This window comes from Typopeltis vanoorti, chromosome 11, assembly GCF_054136105.1.
Source record: "Typopeltis vanoorti isolate ZY-2024b chromosome 11, IOZ_Tvanoo_1.0, whole genome shotgun sequence".
NCBI classification, from domain to species: Eukaryota; Metazoa; Arthropoda; class Arachnida; order Uropygi; family Thelyphonidae; genus Typopeltis; species Typopeltis vanoorti.
In genome coordinates this window covers 100,850,093-100,872,045 of record NC_143559.1, presented here as the reverse complement: position 1 = coordinate 100,872,045, position 21,953 = coordinate 100,850,093, and the positions used below count along the sequence as shown (strand labels likewise).

The following is a 21,953-nucleotide window of genomic DNA, read 5'->3' as shown; positions in this document are numbered from 1 at the left end:
TATAATACAGCAATGAATAGGAAGGAAAATCAAATTACAACAGATCTAAGGTCCATAAAGTCCTTATGTCTATCAAATTCACTCCAAACATCTATAAATTACACATCATCCCTCCTACACAATTTTCTCATTGACTCATTATCAATCGTGGTCCTTCTTCTCAATTCTGTCCTGTTATGCCAAGGCAAGACTCATAATATTTATTTTCTTACTCTTCATTTTTGCTTCTTCTAATAACCCTTTCATATCTTATCTCATTGCTTATTTCTCAATTTTCAAATCATCTGTGTCTGCAAAAACAATTAGTTTGTTTGCTTATTTCTTCTGCAAACTTACAACTTTGCTAACATCCTTTATCGCCACATCTGGAAAACATGCTTTTGTCACTTTCTTATTAAGTATATCTCTAATCATTGAATCTCTATACAATACTATCTATTTTCTCTCAGTTTTTTTTTTCATTTTTATGCTTTTCTCATTCACTCTTTCATTCTCCGTCATTCTGTACCACATGCCAATCATTTCTCCAGTCTCTTGAGCTCACCTTTCGTCCTAATCAATTCAATTGAAACTAATTGAATGTTTATACAGATTCCTTCTGCATAAGCATTCAATTTCTTTCTATGCTGGCATCTCATCATCCACATTATTACTTTCAACCACTTCCTTGAACCTCTCATTTATATTTCGTGCATTATCATTTACTGCTCTGTTCATTCTCCAGAACACTTTTGCAATATGGCAATTATACCTATAATATTGGTTACTTCATTCTTCTGCTTCTGACACAACTTGCATTTCTTACACTTGCATATGAAACATTTCAGATAGATATTCTCTCTATTATCACTCTCATACCATGAACCATTCACTCTTGGCAATGAATGCATTAAACACGCTACATCACACTAAATCCCATATATTGCTATCAGTCAACATCGATATTTGGTCACCATTTTTCTCGTATGCATCAGCGCCATAATTTAGAACGTTTTTGAAAGAATATCAGATTTTGAAATTAATAAAATCTTTTATAGAGGAATTGAGTTACCTGTGATGAGAAAAATGACTTTCCCCACTTCTCTTTCACACAAGTTTGTAAGTGGGACTATCTGTATTATCAACTATTGGATGTGGAGGAGAGAAGTGTTAGATTTGTGTGTTTTTATGTAGGGAGATTAACATAAAAGTGTTTTAACTTGTTAATGATGGATTTAGGTTAATGATGTTAATGATGCATTGACATCATTAACAAGTTTTTTTTTCTTTTCTCAGTCATTTAAAAACTTTTTTTTCCTTTTCTGTATTACAGGGATCTTCATGTACAATTTTGTAGCATAATTATCTTTTAGAAGATTCTGCATTTTTTGTTATTTTGATTCTTAATGTCAAAGGAGCATTACTTTTTTGATGTCAGTTATTTCTTTCTGTGCAATACTACTTTTAAGTAGTTTGGAATTAGTCAGGATATTTCCCACATCTAAACAAATATTGTTTTCTCTTGTAGGAAGTAAAGTATAGATCTTGCATTCTATGTTTACCATAACTTCTAATTTGGTTACTAGGCTTTATGCCAAAGTTATGACTTTGATTGAGGGCATTGGCAGCTTCTATTTCATTTTATAGTGATTAATTCACAATAATGTGATCTCGAAGTTGTTGTTGTTAGCACATTGCATGTTATTGGAAGATTGCAAATTTTTCATGTAACAGGTTACATGAAAAATTGGTTACAAGTTACAAGTAACATACTAACAAGTAAAGATTAGGAAGTTATTATCCCTCTTTATAAAAGAGGGATAATAATCCCTCTTTTATAAAGAGGGATTATGTCCCCCTCTTTTCCACCTATCAACTAAACTTTGTAGGTTACAAAGTTTAGTTGATAGGTGGAAAAGAGGGGGACATGATGGAAACTTTTAAGAATATTAAATGAGTTTTTTTATAAAATTGATGCAAGTGAAATTTTTCAATATATGACAAATAATTGGAAAACTAGAGGCCATCCGTGGAAGTTGTGTAAGAGTGTAACTAGTAGAGGTGTGTGCAGACCCTGATTTTTTTGCATGGAGAGTGGCGAGTTAGTGGAATGGATTGCTAGAATTTGTTGTGAATTCCCTGTTGGTGAGTGGATGCAAGGAGAGGTTTGATTGGATTTGTGCATACGGTGGTTGATTTTGGTTTCCTGCAATGAGTCTCTGGAACTCCATGGAGATGTTATAAATAATAATAAAAATAATAATAAGTTGTTTATGCTCTGAATATTCTGATCCAGAAAAATATTGGCAAGGTAATAATATTTATTTTATTTTAAAGGGATTATTTAATACCATTAAAAATTAAGATGAATAATTGCCTGTCTGTTCATATTCCTGTGGGCTCTACAAATTACTACAAGTTCACTATAGTGAGAGTTGATTATATATTACTATTATTACTATTATTACGGGCAACTCCAGGGAGTCATTGGACTCATCGAGGGAGGCCCCAAATCATATTCATCACAACTATTTGACATTCATACAGTATCTATCATACCTCGCCTTAAACTCATTCACTGTCACAGCATCCACCACAGACTCAGGGAGCGCATTCCACTCATTCACTACTCTAAAAGTAAAGAACCCAGCTCTAACACCTTTACTAACCACACTTTTGCCCAGTTTCCATGGATGTCCCCTAGTCCTCCCACAACCAGCCCTGTTCTCAAAAATATCTTCTGAATCAATTTTATAGAAACCCTTCAGTAATTTGAATGTCTCAATCATATCTCCCCTCCTCCGCTATCAACCAATTTTTGCAACCCACAAATCCTCAACCTGTTCTCATATGGTTCATTCCACAGACCTGCTATCATCTTGGTCACTCGCCTCTGGATCCTCTCCACCTCCTCCCCATCAAGAAGAAACCTAGGTGACCAAATCTGAGCACAGTAGTCTAGATGGGGTCTTATCAAGGCTCGATACAGAGGAACAATAACCTGCTTGTCATCGTATTCTTCAGCAACCAAGTGATTTGATGAGCTGTTTTGGTCACTTTTGCAATGTGTCCCCTAAATTTCAATTCCTTATCTACCAACACTCCTAAATCTCGTGCCTCATCAATTTCCTGGAGCACGGTTCCACCAATGCAGTAAACTGCCGCCAATCTTTTCACCCCAAAATGCATAACCTTACATTTTGCCACATTAAACTGACATCCATTCTCCTTAGCCCAGACCTCCAATCTATCCAAATCATCCTGCAAAATTTTGACGTCATCTGCATTCACTATTGCCCTACCCAACTTCGCATCATCTGCAAACAAATGAACTGTTCCTCTCAGATCATTTCCTATATCATTTATGAACAAATTAAACAGCAGTGGTCCAAGAACAGATCCTTGTGGCACACCACTAGTCACAGGCCGTCTTGTGGACTCTACTCCCGAGTAAACCACTCTCTGATATCTCTCCGTCAACCACCCTCCTACCCATCTCACCAACCCTATGTCCATTCCCATATGCTGCAATTTACTGATTAGAATTCCATATAGAATCCTGTCAAAGGCCTTGGCAAGGTCCAGTAGAATCACCGTAAACCCATTACCCTTATCCAGTTCAGCCGTCACTGTGTTATAATACGTGAGCAAGTTACTGAGGCATGACCTACCCTTCACAAAACCATGCTGTCCCTGATACAGTATCCCATTTTCTTCTATCCAATCTTGTATTTTCCTCTTGACTATTTTCTCTAAAACCTTGACAATGATTCCTGATATGCTAATCGGTCGGTAATTTACTACAGCAGTCTTGGAACCACCTTTATGCAGTGGAACTATTTTCCCCTCTTTCCACCCGCTCGGGACTAACCCAGACCCGAGACTCAAATTAAACAAAATGGTCAAGGGTACTGACAATTCTTTAGCTGCTTCTCGTACAACACGAGCTGGTATACCATCCAATCCCACAGATGTATTGACATTGAGGTTATGCAATAGACTACTCACCTCCACTTCATTAACCATATCAGAAGTAAAGGTGGTAAAGTGAAATATTTAGTACAAGAAAGAAGATAGGGCTGTGTCTTAGGTCACATTGAAGTTAATTACTGTCTCACCCTGCTGTTAAATCAGCTATCAGGTGTGGATGATCTTCTGTGGAAATAACCCTAAACCTCACTGAGGATCACTCTCAACTCATCATTCCATGATACTCAGCAGTGGCTCCTCCCAGTGACAGGTAAAACCTACCACCAACCAGAAGTGCTCTACTCCCTTATTCCAAAGAGCAAGAGCTAGACCCAGGAGTTCACCGAGGTTAAATCAATGCAGAAATCATATATTTTTAATATACAAGTAGTAACGTGACATATCACCATATTATTAAATACTGTGGATCAGTGATAGTTTTGGAAGGTTTTACCTCTGGGTTACCAAGTATGTTATACTTGATAAGAAATTGTCTTCTTGTTTTAATCCTTTACCAAAACACAAACAAACAAAGTTTCTGTCTGAATTAAATATTTTTGTAACCAGTCTACTTGTGTATAGAAGCCGTTGACTTTGTATCACTTGCCTGAATATCTCATAATGCAAAAAAAAAATTGTCATAATGTTGCTATTTGGACCAGTTTTGACCTTTATTGCAGTCTCATCAGTGGATCTAACCCCATGTAGATACTGAGGTTAAATTGATGTAGAAAATCCTTATATTTTCTATATATATTGATTTAACTTTGGTGTATTCCTAGGTCTTTCTTACTTTTTAGTGACTGAGTAGGCAATTCAGTCTCCACTACTATCCAGTCAGAGATACTGTAGCTGGTTGCAACACATTTTACATCGGTGCCAGTTTAGGTTTGAGCAGTTGTTAAAAGAGTGTGCTGAAGCACTTTAACACTGCCCAAACTTAAATCGGAATGACCGTCTATTCATGACCAAGATTAAGAGGCTCATCCTCATAAATGTCAAGCAATAGTATCAAATTCATTGTTATCTTTGAGAACTGACACAATAAATAAATTGTACAGCCAAAAAAAGTTAATATTGAAGGACAGTGAAGCAAATTCCAAGTAAAAAGTATACTTTAAGTCAAGTTGCACAAAGGTCACTCCATTACAGTTAATCTGCTAATGACTCTACAGTCACCTTCAGGGATTAATGGCAGAGGAGAGTAATTATGCTTCATCTATTTGTGAGGTTAATCTCCTGTTCCATTGAAATATTCCACCTTCTACTGATATCTAGTTTTCAACCATTCTGTTAAGGCAATCCAGACCAAATATAGTAATGTGACTTGAGACAAAAGCTGACTTCTAACATCCTTTTCCTCTAGCTTCTACATAATGGCCTTGACTGTTGATGATGAACCAGTAGTATACCAGATGACATTTATTGGCACTTCCTTAACATACATTCTTTAATTTCAGACATAATTTGTTTTTCATGCTCTGATTAATGTTTGTAAACTAAAACCAGTCAAGGCACATAATATGTCATATTTTGGTATAATGTAAGAATTTTTTTTCCTACATATCAAATTATCTTCTGATTTTACCAAGTATAGTAAAGTGACTTGAGACAAAAGCTGACCTTCTAACATCCTTTTCCTCTACCTTCTACATAAAGGTCTTTCAATCTTGTGAATGTGACTTCATGGAGAGATTGCGAGCAGTTGATGATGGGGAAGAGAGACTGACTGTAAGTAAGCAAGAGGTGTATGGGGAGTTGAGTAAACTAGATGTTAATAAAGATGTGGGACTTGATAATATATCACCACTTATTCTGAAGGAATGTGCCAGGGAGTTGACACCTGCTTTGACATATTTTTTTAATACGAATCTTGCACTCGGTCAAGTTCCTAAGGAGTGGAAGGAGGGCAAGATTGTGCTACTTCATAAAGGAGGTGATCGAACTCAAACATCAAACTATAGGCCTATCTGTGTGTCAGGTGTTATGGTTAAGTTGTTGGAGAAGCTTGTGAGAACTAGGATACAGAGTTGGGTTGACTACAATGGTATTATCTTTGATGGACAGCATGGATTTGCTAAAGGGCGATCATGTTTTAGTAATCTACTTACTTATTATAATAAAGTGACTGCTTCCTTGGACAGATGAGAAGGCTTATCATGAGGCTTTTGATAGAGTACCTCATGATAAGTTAGCAGTCAAACTAGAGCAGATGAGGTTGGATATTAAATTAGTGCATTGGATTGGAGACTGGCTATCTGATAGGTATCAACAAGTTATGTATGGTGGAGCAATATCAAGGAAAGGGAAAGTCACTAGTGGAGTGCCTCAGGGGTCTGCTTTAGGGCCATTACTGTTTGTATATTGTATATTAATGATATTGGTGAAGATTTGGATGGAGATGTTGTTTGCAGATGATGCAAAGTTGGGACGAGCCATGAAGAGTAGTGAAGATGTTGTGGCCTTACAAGAAGACTTGAATAAATTGAGTGATTGGGCATGGAAATGTGAGTTCAGTGTTGCACAATGTAAGGTTTTAAAATTTGGAAAACAAAGATGGGATGCAGAATTTATGCTTGGTAAGGATATATTGTTGGAGGTAGAGGAAATAAGAGATCTATGGGTGATAGTGGATAAGGATCTGAAATTTAGGGGACACATAGCCAAAATTGTGAAGATAACACAAAGGCTTCTGGGAATGATGCGGAGGACACTGACATGTAGAAGTAGGGAGATTCTTGTTCTGTTGTATAAGGCTTGGATTAGGCCACACATTTGATTTCTGACCTCTGGAATGTTGAGTATGAGGAAAGATTGAGAAGATGTAATTTGCAGAGTCTGGTGGACAGGAGGAAGAGGAGAAATATGATAGAGACCTACAAGTTGGTAAGGGGTTGTTATAGGATTAATGCTGGAGAAGTTCTACAGAAAATAGTGTGAGATCGGGGAAGAACGAGAGGTCATCCCTGGTAACTGTGTAAAGAGGGTGTGAGTAGGGGAGTGAGAGGCAGGTTTTTTTCATGCAGAGTTGTAAATGATTGGAATGCCTCTGCGGCATCTGCAAGGAGTTTGAATGTGTTTAAGACATGGTATGATGAGCTGTGTGTGTGTGATAAAAGGACCTCCCTGATGAGTCTTTGACTCCATGAGGTCTTGGGGGTAATAATAATAATAATGGCCTTGCCTATTGATGATGAACCAATCGTATACCAGATGACATTTATTGGCACTTCCTTAACATACATTCTTTAATTTCAGACATAATTTGTTTTTCATGCTCTGATTAATGTTTGTAAACTAAAACCAGTCAAGGCACCTAATATGTCATATTTTGATATAATGTAAGAATTTTTTTTCTTACATATCAAATTATCTTCTGATTTTAGATTTTTAATTCATAAAATTTAATTATTAAGATTAATAATTTTTAATAATGTGTGTTATTTCACTATGATTTATGTACTAGTCTTGTGTCAGAAATTTTGAACACCTTGAATACCAAAAAACCTTTTGGCCCTGATGATATTTTATCAGTTTTTTCCCCCCAAAACCTGTTCTCTGTGGATGGAAACAAGCCTATATTCAGTTTTGATCAAAAAAAAAAAAGTGAGAAAGACATTGGTTTGCCAGTGAACTGTTGAATTGCCATTACTATTTTTTATTAAGATAATGGATAAATCAATTACATCACTTGAGAAAGTCCACCAATTGGCAAGTACTACTACTATGGATTTTACTATTCTCAATGTATTGCAAATCTCTTTGTCTACACTACCCACCCATGGACTTGCTCCATGCAAAGGTTGGAGGCACTCACTTTGTCACTTCACATTTTGATTAGTGGCATATAGATCCTGCTTACCAAACATACTACTACTAGCTTATACACCAGGCAGTGCAAATCCTTTGCATTGCCTGGTGTGAGAACTATCAGCCTATTTGTTGGAGTCCCAAAGTGCCTCAATTAAACAGGTTAGTTGTCTTACACTAGCACATTCAATAAACAAAGTTTCCAGATAATGTAATCCTGCTCCACTCACAGTACTAATGTGCTGTAGGTTATAACCTTTTGTGCTAGCATTAGTTGATCAAGTGGTGATCATACTTGCTCTCCAACCTGCAGGTAGTGGGTTTGAATCCTACCATTGTCATGGATGTGTGTAAATATTGTAGTTGGGAGATGAAATTCAAAAGTAAAAAAACCACATTTTGGATGGGAGTTACATTAAAGAAATGATCATATATAAAAAAAAAATTAAATGATCGGACTCTATGCATGCTGGCATTTTTGGATTTGTGTAGTCTTTGTATGTCTTTATATAATCGCCGAATAACTAAAGTTTATATAATGGCTAAACAAGTATATTAAAATCAAGGTTGATATTTAAATAGTTTTTCAGTGCATGCATTCTGTATATTAATATTTTTCCTCTGTTACCAATCGTGGAAAATTTTTGATGTATTACAATACTTGTCTGAATTTGCTGTGGTCAGAAAATACCTTGACATATTAATTCTTTAACTCTCCAGTGGCACAATTGGTTAGTGCATAGTACTTATGAGACAGTATCTGTGATTTATGCTGAGGGTGAGTTCAAGCCTCACTTGGGGAAAAGTTACTTTTGGGATAGTTAGTATAAAATGTTTGGATAGCAGTGGGTCTCGAGGGGGCTTTTGCACTTTGTGTACACTAAAGCCAGGAGCATTCGGAATACAGGGAAGGCATTTTTGGCATTGGTTACTTCATCCTGTCCAAAGGTTACTGGCATTAGTGAGACATGGCTGATAGAATGTGATATAGTTAGTGGGATAGAATGTAAAGGTATAATAAAATTAGTTTAATCCTTTATCCAAGTGTGCGCAAACAAAGTTTGCGCCTGAAAGTATCTTCAGGACTGGGGTAAGGTGGTACAACACCAGGGAAACTCATTGCAAAGGTGGAGCAAGCTACCAACACTCCTATCTCAGTATCTCCTATAATGCAAAATACATCTCCTTGTGGATATGTCTAATGTTATGCATTAAGGGAAGGGCCACTACCCAGACTAGTTTCGACCTTTATTGAGGTCTCTTCAGTGGGAGCCAGGCCCAAGTGGAGATACCAGGCTAAAGCATTAGCAGGTCATCTCTACCTATAGGAGTTGCCAAATGGTGTGCCACCCTTTTTAAATAAATTACTCTGGATTTAGAGAAAGATGTTGAAAGTTTATTTTTCACTTGGTTAGAGTGAAAAATAAACTTTTCAAACTTTTCAAAAACTCTCCCACTGAAGAGACCTCAATAAAAGGTCGAAACTAGTCTGGGTAGTGGCCCTTCCCTTAATGCATAACATTAGACATATCCGCAAGGAGATGTGTTTTGCATTATAGGAGATACCGAGATAGGAGTGTTGGTAGCTTGCTCCACCTTTGCAATGAGTTGTCCTGGTGTTGTACCACCTTACCCCAGTCCTGAAGATACTTTCAGGTGCAAACTTTGTTTGCGCACACTTGGATAAAGGATTAAACTAATTTTATTATACTCTAACCAAGTGAAAAATAAACTTTCAACATCTTTCTCTAAATCCAGAGTACTTTATTAAAAAAGGGTGGCACACCATTTGGCAACTCCTATAGGTAGAGATGACCTGCTAATGCTTCGGCCTGGTATCTCCACTTGGCCCTGGCTCCCACTGAAGAGACCTCAATAAAGGTCGAAACTAGGCTGGGTAGTGGCCCTTCCCTTAATGCATAACATTAGACATATCCGCAAGGAGATGTGTTTTGCATTATAGGAGATACTGAGATAGGAGTGTTGGTAGCTTGCTCCACCTTTGCAATGAGTTGTTCTGGTGTTGTACCACCTTACCCCAGTCCTGAAGATACTTTCAGGCGCAAACTTTGTTTGCGCACACTTGGATAAAGGATTAAACTGATTTTATTATACTCTAACCAAGTGAAAAATAAACTTTCAACATCTAGAATGTAAAGGGTATAGTGGATTCAGGGAAGATAGAGAGAAAAGAATGAGGAAGGAGTATTATTGATGATAGCTGATGAACTGCAACTAAAGTGAGTAGAAGTTCAACTGCAGGCCAATGAAAATAGCACATCTGAGGCTATCTGGTGTGAAATAGAAGCCAGCAGAACAAAATATACAGTTGGATGCTACTATAGACCAGGAGATGAAAAAAATGATGAGGATAGCATGCATTGGAAAATAGGCCCAAAAAAACTTTCTACATCTTTCTCTCATCCTGAGATTTTTGTTTAATAAGGTCAAAGCACCAAGTGGCAACTTGTATAGGTAAAATTTATAAGTTCTGCATTACTTCAACTTTGGCATCTCAGGGTCTGGCTCTCACTGATGAGACCTCAATAAAGGTCGAAACCGGTCTGGGTAGTGGCCCTTCCCTTAATGCATAGCATCATGCATGTCTGCAAGGAGATGTGCTTTGCATTAGAGGAGATACTAAGGGAAAGTGATCAGAGCTTACTCCACCTTTACCCTGAATTGTGCCTCAGACCTGAAAATACTTCAAGCGCAAACTTGACTTACCTGTCTGTTTGCTTACTTGGGAAAAAGGATTAAAACCAAGTTTATAAAATTGCTTGGCATCTTTAATGTGCTGACCAATCAGCATATCAGGAGTTGTTAAGGTGCTGTTGAAGTTGGTCAAGAGCAAAATGCAGTAATGAATTGATGGAAATAGGATAATACTGAATGAGGGAAATATGGTTTTGTGAAAGACGGGTAATACCTTAGTAACTTGCTCACATTTTATAATACAGTGATTGCTGATTTGGATAAAGGTAATGGGTTTAGAGTGATACTGCTGGACTTTGCAAAAGCTTTTGACAGGATACCACATGGAATTCTAATCAGTAAACTGCAGCACACGGGGATAGATATAGGACTGGTGAAGTGGATATGAGGGTGGTATCAGAAAGTAGTTTATTAAGGAGTAGAGTCCAGAAGAAGGCCTGTAACTAGTGGTGTGCCACAGGGCTCTGTTCTTGGGCTGCTGTTTTGTTTTTTGTCATCTGTGAACAGGATCAGAACTAACCAGGACAGATGTGGCTACCTGCTACACAAATGGAAACTGTCAGACCACCCTTATTGTGACTGTTCCCACATAGTCCAAACAATCACTCATATTGTGAACGACTGCCCAAGGTGCCAATTTCATGGTAACCTCCAAGACATCCACATGGTGATGGATGAAGCCCTGGATTGGCTTTCTGGACTAGACATTAACTTATAACTGCATTTTATTATTTTTTGCCATAAGAATAAAATAAAATAAAAACTGTATTGCCACCAAAATGTGCATAATTCATGATCTACTAATGTAGTCTAGTACTTACAAACATTCTTGGACTTCATAAACAGTGTCACATTGGGTGCTGTTGAGTTGAAAGTATCAATGTCTCTTTTTACTGAAATGATAACTGGACAAATTTTCAAAAGAGAAGTATCCCAACAGTGTCTGAGTTGCCATTAGGAATACTGCATTTTCTGTAATTGACATATTTTTATGGTCTGCAGGAATCTGGGTCATTGGGTATTGCATCTGAGCTTGAAGTTAATCATGTTGACAATTATGTACATCTAAATCTCTTTTTATGCGAATTTGTTTTACGCAAATTCGGAGTTACGCGAATTGGGATATCAAAAATAATTTTTTTTATGTGATTTTTATTCACTTTTACGCAACCAACCTAAAGCCTAAGTTAGGAAAAAATCCGTAATTCAAGAAAATTCTGAGAATTTTGTGAATTTTTAATTGAAACGAGAATTGCATTCTCGTTTCAATTAAGAAAATTCTAAATTCTTACGAATTTCATTTATTGGGAATTCCACGAATTACATAACTGACTGTGCATAAAAAAAGCAGTTCTTTGCAGTTTGAATTTGGTGTTTGAGTAGACAACACAGTTACCGCATTTTTTGCATTTTTTAAGTGAAATCAAAATAAAAATCGCATTATAAAATTAATAATTTTGCCAAGAAATAATAAATGGTAAGCTATATGTAATTTTCAAACTTTCATTTCATTAACCAAAGATTTTAATCCAGCCCTCACATGATGTTGCCGATAACTAAAAAAAAAAAAAAAGGAAAGCTATTTCCTTGGATATAAAAATTCAAATGTTAGATCGTCTTCAAACTGGGGAAGGCTGTGGGTAAGCATTTTGGAGTCCTTAAATCAACTGTCAGATCTATAAAGAAAAATGAAGAGGCTATTAGAAAAGAGGTATGTTCTGGTACAAAATCAAGTGCGAAATTATCATCATACACAAGAGACGTTGTTTTAGAAAAAGCCAAAAAAGCTTTAGTGATGTGGATAGAAGATAATGTACAAAAAAGAATGCCAGTTGACGGAAATTCCATCAAGCAATCAGCATTGAGATTTTATGAACAGATTAAAAAACTGCAGCCAGATACTTCATCTCAATCGAGGAAAAAATATGAATTTCATGCAAGCAATGGTTGGCTGTCTAAGTTTATTAAAAGACATGCTCTTTGTAATATAAAAATTAAAGGTGAAATGGCTTCTGCTGATGAAACAGCTGCTAAAGCATTTCCACAAAATCGTGCTAAAATAATTGAAGATGGAGGTTACACTCGTGAACAAGTTTGGAATATGGATGAAACCGGCATTTTCTGGAAAAAATGCCAAACAGAACTTACTTATCAAAAATGCAAAAAACTCTTGGTGGGTTCAAAGCAGCAAAAAATCCTTTGCTGCTTTGAATCCACCATAATACTCCTATTTTGTTCGAACGCTTTAGGAGATCGGATGTTAAAACCACTGCTTATAAATCGATCATTAAGACCACGGCCAATGAAAGGCATAGATTTTCAAAAATTGCCAGTTCATTGGATGGCCAACAAAAAAGCTTGGGTGACCATTGATAATTTCACTGAATGGTTCCACAAACATTTTGTGCCAGAAGTTAGACATTATTTGAATGACAAGGGTCTCAAATTTAAAGTGCTTTTGATTCTTGATAATGCAGCCAGTCATCCTGCCATATAACACCCAAATGTGCAATTTTTTTTCTGCCGCCCAATACCACATCATTGCTACAACCTCTAGATCAGGGTATAATTGCAACTTTTAAAACATATTATGCCAGACGAACATTTCAGTACATTTTGAACAAGCTAAATGATGATGAAACACTGTCAGTTATGGATGTGTGGAAAAAATTTTCAGTTATGGACTTTTTTGATCAGGTTCGATTATCGTTATCTGAATTGAGACCAGAAACTATGAATGCATGTTGGAAACTATTTGACTCGCATGTGTTAAAGAGAATGCTCCTGTTCCCTTCAATCATACTGCAGAATTCCCCAATATAATAAGTTTGGCATGTGAAATTGACAGAGAAGGATTCGATGATCTTACGTCAGCAGATATCGAAGAATTGTTAATTGATAAACCTCTTAGCGAAGACGAAATAGTGGAGATTGTTTCTGAGATTCCTGAAAGCGAAGAAGTTAATGATAACGAACAAGATAATCCTACTTTTACTGCTGATATAATTAAAGAAGGTCTTAAACTGGCCAGTAATTTAGGCAATTATTTTGCCTGACATGATCCAAATGAACATGCTGGGAAATTTTCACATGAGCTTAAGTTGTTAATGTCTTCATACAGAGAATTATATCGCGACTTATCTAAAGCCTCAACACAGCGATTAATAACTGAGTTCATGCCTAAAACTATTGAAACAACCAGTGGTGCTTTTGTTCAAGACATGCCAGTAGAATTCCATAAGTTGAGGTGGAAGTCGATGATGATAATACCATTATTACAGTCTAACGAAAAATGAAAACTTTCGCATTTATTGTCAGTAACTGATAACGAATAACATAATTTTTTATAGAATCCGTAGCAAACAACTGAAACGAATATGTTTTTTTTAAAGTTATTAAAATTCATTATATGTATGTGTGTTCTCCATGAAATGTAAATAAAAATCTTATGATCCTAACGAATTTATTGTTTGTTTTTTTCATTATTTTGCTTATATTTCAGGTTTGGAACCAATCTTCAATTTTTTCTATGGAGTCATTAGTTCTTTTTACGCAAATTCTATTTACGCATAATTTTTAGGAACGTATCTATTGCGTAAAAAGAGGTTTAGGTGTACTTTCAACAGTACAGTAGAGAGTAGTCTAGGAACAAGTGGTAGGTGGACATTCTTGGAGATCCTAAGAGAGTTTTTTTGGAAAGCATTAATAGAGTATTTACTTCAGTACCATTTTAAATAAATGCAATTCTTTGAAGAGGCAGTTATAAGCTGTGGAAGACATGTAATGAAGTAAACATCATTTCATCAGCGATGAAGTAGGCATTATTATATCATCATTGATGTAATGATGAAAGTTTATTTTTCACTTGGTTAGACTATAATGAGTTTAGTTAATCCTTTATCCAAGTGTGAGCAAACAAGGTTTGTGCCTGAAAGTGTCTTCAGGACTGGGGTAAGGTAGTACAACACCAGGCAACTCGTTGCAAAGGTGGAGATAGCAATGAGAGGCCATTCCAACCTATAGGAGTTGCCAAAGGGTGTACAACCTTATTATTAAATTACTCCAGATTCAGAAAAGATGTTGAGAGTTTATTTTTCACTTGGTTAGACTATAATGAGTTTAGTTTAATTTTTTATCCAAGTGTGAGCAAACAAAGTTTGCGCCTGAAAGTGTCTTCAGGACCGGGGTAAGGTAGTACAACACCAGGCAACTCATTGCAAAGGTGGAGCAAGCTCTCATCACTCCTATCTCAGTATCTCCCATAATGCAAAGCCCATCTCCTTGCGGATATGTGTAATGCTATGCATTAAGGTAAGGGCCACTACCCATACCGGTGTCGACCTTTACTGAGGTCTCGTCAGTGGGAGCCAGGCCCAGTAGTGGAGACACCAAGGCAGAAGCAATGAGAGGTCATCCCAATCTATAGGAGTTGCCAAAGGGGGTGTACAACCTTATTATTAAATTACTCTGGATTCAGAGAAAGATATTGAGAAGTTTATTTTTCACTTGGTTAGACTATAATGAGTTTAGTTTAATTCTTTGTCCAAGTGTGAGCAAACAAAGTTTGCACTTGAAAGTGTCTTCAGGACTGGGGTAAGGTAGTACAACACCAGGAACTCATTGCAAAGGTGGAGCAAGCTCTCATCACTCCTATCTCAGTATCTCCCATAATGCAAAGCACATCTCCTTACGGATATCTGTAATGCTATGCATTAAGGCAAGGGCCACTACTACCAGTTTCGACCTTTATTGAAGTCTCGTCAGTGGGAGCCAGGCCCAGTAGTGGAGACACCAAGGCAGAAGCAATGAGAGGTCATCCCAACCTATAGGAGTTGCCAAAGGATGTAGAACCTTATTATTAAAGACACTTTCAGGTGCAAACTTTGTTTGCTCACACTTGGATAAAGGATTAAACTAAACTCATTATAGTCTAATCAAGTGCAAAATAAACTCTAAACATCTTTCTCTGAATCTGGAGTAATTTAATAATAAGGTTGTACACCCTTTGGCAACTCCTATAGCTTGGGATGACCTCTCATTGCTTCTGCTTTGGTGTCTCCACTACTGGGCCTGGCTCCCACTACTGAGACCTCAATAAAGGTCGAAACCGGTATGGTGGCCCTTGCCTTAATGCATTACACATATCTGCAAGGAGATGTGCTTTGCATTATGGGAGATACCGAGATAAGAGTGATGAGACCTTTCTCCACCTTTGCAACGAGTTACCTGGTGTTGTACTACCTTATCCCAGTCCTGAAGACACTTTCAGCTGCAAACTTTGTTTGCTCACACTTGGATAAAGGATTAAACTAAACTCATTATTGATGTAATGATGTTTACTTGAAGTGGAGTGAACATTCAAATTGAGCATATTTATTCCTCATGCAGCAGATAAAATGAATTTCCTGCGTTAGCTTTTGGTCTGTTATCATTTGGTATATTTTATATAATCTTTAAGATATTTTATATTAATTTCATATACACTTGTATACAAATTGAAATACATTTTATTTGATCTTGGCATAATTATTTGTAGATAATGTCAGGATGCAGGGAGACTGATGCTCGTGCCAGGATTACTTTAGCAGAATGTTTAGGAGAAATTGGAGCAGTAGACCCTGGCAGGTTATTTTGTTATGTTTTCCTCTATTTTAGAAAATACTATGAATTTATTTAGCATTTTAGGTGGTTTTTTTTTTTCTACTCCATACAATACATTTATTATTATGTATTTTCAACAAAATTAACATTTGATGTATACTGTTGTCTTACAAGAATGCTGCATTGATAATATTTTCTCGAAATCATGGAAAAAATGAAAAAAGTACTGTTACCTGCTGACTTGTACTGAGCAAAAGCATACAACATAATAGTGTATTCTCCTGTTACTCTACAGTGACTGAGATGCAGAAAGTAAATGAGTATTACATGATTCATATCTTGTGAGGTCAACCAACTTTTCCCTGATGATGTCTATGTAACAAGAAAGAAATATCATAGGCAATAAACTACATACATTAACTGTTATTAACAGTATAATATATTAATTATCTATATCTCTCCTTGAACACATTCAAGGAGTATATGGAATGGGCTGCAGTAGCCCCTTCCATATACACCCCAACACACTACAAGAATAACCTACACCTCATATGCTTCCTAGACATCATGCTAACAGCACTTCTATGTGGCTTCCAGGGATGACCCTGTGCTCTACCTCCACCATCCACAAGCTACAAAATATTGCTTGTCTTTCTTGTAAGATCCTCTTCGTTTTTTTCATATCTCCTATCTCCTCTGCCTATTCATTAAACTATGAAGATCATAATCCCTCAATCTGTCCTCATGTACAGCATTCCATAGCCCAGTTATCATTTTGGTTACCTACTGCTGAATCTTTTTAATTGTCTCCTCATCTCCTTGGATACTAGATCATATCTTTTTTGAAGTAGATGAACCAATAACACATCAGTGCCATGTGTGGGGTATGATAGGTCTAGAGTGGAAAAGAAGTTTATGTACATTTTTCTGGAAGAATTGTAGGTTGTAGTTGCTCAAAATACATCCTCTGTCCAAAAAGAAACCAAACTTTTCGAAAATAGAAGAAATTAGTGGCGCCACCTGTTGTATCTTTTTGTTGTCGAAAGTGACAACCTTCTTTAGTGTTGTGTCAATGTTTATGACATTTGTTTCATTAGAAGCCGAGTTATAGTGCCAAGAGAGACAGTGTGTTTTGACAAATGGTCGGAAAATGAGTTTCAAACAGAGACCTGCTATTGACTTTTGTTAAATTTGATAAAAGTTTTACCGAAGCTCGAATGCTTCAAAAAGCATACGGAGATGAATGCTTATCCCACACTGAAGTTTATGAGTGGTTTAAAGCGATTTCAAAGTGGTCGTGAGACGCTTGAAAGCCGGGCCATCCAAAAACTGGACTGAGCAAAGTTAACATCCAAAAATTGCATGATTTAATCAAAGAAAACCCGAAATCGTCTGTGAGATTGATTGAAGATGAATTGGAGAATTCAAAATCAACTGTGCACAACATTTTGACCGATTGTTTGGGCCTTTGTAAATTGAATTCGTGATTTGTTCCCCACAAGTTGACGATGACCAAAAAATGTAGGAATTGAACACTTCAATGACCTCCATTAAAACCGCTCGTAAGGAATCAAACTTCCTTGAAATGATTGTTACTAGTGACGAAACGTGGTGTTTTGAGTATGAGCCTGAATCAAAGCGCCAGAGTGCTGAGTGGAGACCACCAGAAGAGGGGCATCTAAAAATTTCGCTTGGAGAAGTCAAAAGTAAAGACAATGCTGATTTGTTTCTACGATTCAAGGGCATTATCCACAAAGAATTCGTTCCGCCTGGCCAAACGGTCAATGGTGAGTTTTATCTTGAAGTTTTGAAGTAATTGATAGCGAGAATTTGTCACGTATGGCATGAATATCATGATGAAGGAAGCTGGTCACTTCTGCACGATAATGCACCATCTCATCATTCGAACATTGTGAGTGAATACATGAATGGTGCTAAATCAGATGAATATGGCGAGTGATCGCCGTATTCACCTGATTTAGCACCCTGTGACTTCTTTCTCTTCCCCTGACTTCATTTGCCAATGAAAGGAGAGCGATACAATACCATTGAAAATGTTCAAGCAGCAGTATCCCAAAAACCGATATAAAAAACTCATTTAACAAGTTAATTGACTGTGCCAAATGCTGTATCCAAGCTGAGGGAGAGTATATTGATTGTAATAAATTATTTGAATAATTATAATTGGCCTGTGTTTTATTTTCAATCAAAAGTTCGGTTTCATTTTGGACAGAGGGTGTACTTCATGAGGAAGGTTGTTCCAGAGAACAGAGGTAGAAGGTAGATAGAGTAAAAAGAGGAATAGGAGAAGCAGGTTTGATGTGTTTGCAGTTACAATGAAAAGAGATACTGGACAGCTGCTGCTTTCTTTTTAACAGGCCCAACAGAAAAATGATGTCTCCCAGTTCAATCAAGCAGTGATGCAACTACCTGCAAAACAGATAGTGCTGAAACATTGCATCTGTGAGATAGAGCTTGAAGCTATAAAGAGAGGTATTACCTTTGATTAAATTTCTCTTCTATGGATAGAAGAGAAATTTCTTCCTAGAATCCATGCTCACAAACAGAAAAATTCGGGTCCATATGAGGAAGGAGAAGTAGATCCATATTCCTTCCGAATGGCTCTCCCCCCCCAGGACTCTGTTTTGGCTCCAACTCTTTTTAACATCTATAACGTGGACATTTCCTCAACAAGATCAAGCAAATATATGTATGCTGATGATATGCTAATACTTCACCAATCGCCTTCTTTTGACCCTCTGGAGGACACCTTGAACACAGATTTAGAGATTCTTTAGAATATTTCGAGCAGTGGCACTTAATGCCAAACTGTACCAAAACAGTGTCCACACCTTTCCATTTTAACAACAAAGAGACAAACTGCCAACTCAATCTAATTTTCTGTGGCAGCAGTCAAGCATGATCCTCATCCACAATACTTAGGAGTGAATCTGGATAAAAGTCTGACCTACAGAAATCACATTTATAAAGTAAAAAACAAAATAAAAACGAGAAACAACATCATCTGAAGACTAAGTGGAACTAGCTGGGTTGCAGAACCGAGGTACTTAGGATCTTGAACCTGGTCCTTGTTTACTCTGCTGCAGAGTACTGTGCACCAGTCAGGGAAAGAAGTGCTCACACAAACATTATTGACTTCCAACTGAACATAACCATGCACATGATTAGTGGGACCTTGAAATCTATCCCCTCTGCCATGGCTACCAGTGCTTTCCAACATAGCTCCACCAAATATACGAAGAAGACAGGCTTCACTAAAAGAATGGAGAAAATTACAAATAACTCCTTATTGCTTCTCCATTCAACTCTTATAAATCCCCCTAGAACCTGGTTGAAGTCAAGGTACCCATTTGGGACATAACCAGAGTCTTTTTTTTTTTTGGCCCAGCACCTTCGATTCACAACATGTGGAGCCAACAATGGACTATGAACTTGCCAACAAATGGTTCTCTTGTGATAGACCCCTGCAGCTGCCAGCCCAGCTTCAACCTTCCTAGAAGACTGTGGACAACTATCAACAGAATCAGGGTGAACCAGGGCAGATGTGGCTACCTCCTACATAAATATGACAAATAGTCATTACTGTGACTGTCCCTTTGCTGTTTCCATGGTGACCTGCAGGAGATACATGAAGTGTTAAAGGAGGCACTAGAGTGGCTTTCAACATTGGACATTGAACTATAGCTGATCTCTGTGGTAAGAATACCTACCTGCCTATGGATAGCATCAAGCATGCTTAGAAAGGTTTTAGGTACACTAACTAAAACATGAGCAGTATTCTAAGGATGGGTACATTTGGGATTACATAGAGATAGCAGATGGGCCGGTAACAAATAGCATCCTGAGCAGAAGAGTTTTTCAGATTCTGAGTAAGAAATGTGATGTGTTTATGCTAGGAGAGGCTGGAAATAAATGTTAGTCCAAACTGAGAAATGCAATCCTGTTTGGTGATTTATGTATTGCTGAAGGTAAGAGTAGATGAGTTGAGATTCCTTTTGTGAGAAAAAAGGCAAAACTGCATTTTGGTGGTATTGAAGTTGACCATATTGTCCTCAGCTTGTTCAATGATGTATGGAGATCAGTGTCTAAGGCACTGGTTAAAGATGATCTTAAAGCTTGGGATGTCTGAGTACTGCATGGCTTGTTAAATGATAAATGGGGCATATTTTCATCGGAAAAACTGTGAATAGGATTGGTAGTATTGAAAGCAGGTAATTTATGTATGCTAGAAAGAAAGCAGATGATAGAAAAGAAAGCCTTGAGTCAGTCCTGCATTGGTGGTGAAGCTCAAAGAGATGGAGCAATCCACCACGATATTCTTTAAATGACCAGAGAGAAATCTGACTACCTAATCAATGAGAGTGGCAAGTAGACCAATGGATGACAATTTGATTATCAGATCTTGATGCACTGGACATGTCAAGAGTGAGAGTACATGCTTTTTCAAACCTCTGCATGGCATGTATAGAGTGACAGATAATGCAGGCAGAGCTCAGCCATGGACCTTGAACAGTGGAATGCAAATTGGTGGTTGTTTATTAACTCATGTGCCTGTAGGTAATAAGAGAAATCGACTGTTAATAACTTTCTCATTTATTTTGGTAAGCATTGAGGTATTGGCAATTGGTTGGTAGTTGGATGGCAGACTTTTATCTTCTCTTTTTGGGAAGAGATTAAATAGTTTTAATGGAACATGAACACTAGATATTTTAAAATCACTTACATATTGCACATGTAACAATTTTATTCAAAAAGTCCAACATATTTCATTCAATGTTACATGGACAGTATCAGGTAGGAGGCCGTTAACTGCGTTCAAAACATGAGTGACAATAATGAGTCATCAATCATGCGTGTATTAGCTTGTGTTTCGGTCACAGCTGAAGTACATGATATTATATTATTAGAGTTCAAAGGAACAATTGTAGAAATTTGCATAGCTAAAAAAAAAATAATTTAAAATAAGAGTAATTAAAAAAACAGAAACTTATGTACAGTTAATAGTGATCATTTTCCAAAACTTTCATATTGGTATGGAGTCTGATCGATTCAGGTTCAGATGATTTCCAGTCTGGGCCCACTCTAAGTCCAGTTTACTTCAGCTCCTAGAGAAAATAAACTCCTTATACCACCATATCACGTTCATTATTGAATGTGAATCCAATAACCACTCTTTTTGGATACTTTAATATAATTTGGATAAGTTTTCAGTTTTTTTGGAAGCCAACCATTACTGGCAGATACATTCACTTGTCTTCCCACCACCATATCAAATGTGTATTATCAAGAATCTTGTACATAGAGCTCATACAATCTGCTCTTCTGATTCCCTTTTGTTAGAAACTGAATAAAATTAAAAGCAATCTGATATGTAATGGATACAAAAAATCTACCATTTAAAAAATTATTGATAATTATTATTCTTCTACCAGACAATGTGAAAAGAATTTCAATACACAAAGTTGTGGAAAGGGTGCAAAGAAGAGTTACAAAGATTATATCTGGATTACGGGATCTAGATAATGAGGACAGATTTCAAGTATGTGAAAATTACAGACTGGTTAACAGAAGAAAGAGTGGTGATATGATTGAGCTCTATAAACTTTTGAATGGATATTATAGGATATTGTCTGATGGAATTTTTTGTTATATGGAAGGTGGGAAGAGAACACAGGGGCATCCATGGACATTTGTTCATAGTGAAGAATGGGGTAAGAGCTAGGTTTTTCCTCTCATAGAGCAGTGAGCGAGTGGAGTAGTTTGCCTTTAGGGGTAGTGAGTGCATCTAGTGTGCTTAAGGGTCAAAGCTGTATAACTGAGAGGAGACCTCCACATAGCCTTTAAAGGAATGCGGAGAA

General features: G+C 37.0%; 1 protein-coding gene across 1 annotated transcript in view; it reads left to right on the top strand.

Moving 5' to 3' along the window:
* Positions 1–21,953, top strand: part of LOC150101877 (serine/threonine-protein kinase ATR-like) — an 860,597-nt gene that overhangs the window by 485,952 nt on the left and 352,692 nt on the right. The window contains exon 31 of the mRNA XM_090399924.1: positions 16,010–16,098. Within this exon, the coding sequence (XP_090256050.1) occupies positions 16,010–16,098 (89 nt within the window). The remainder of the gene's footprint in view (positions 1–16,009; positions 16,099–21,953) is intronic.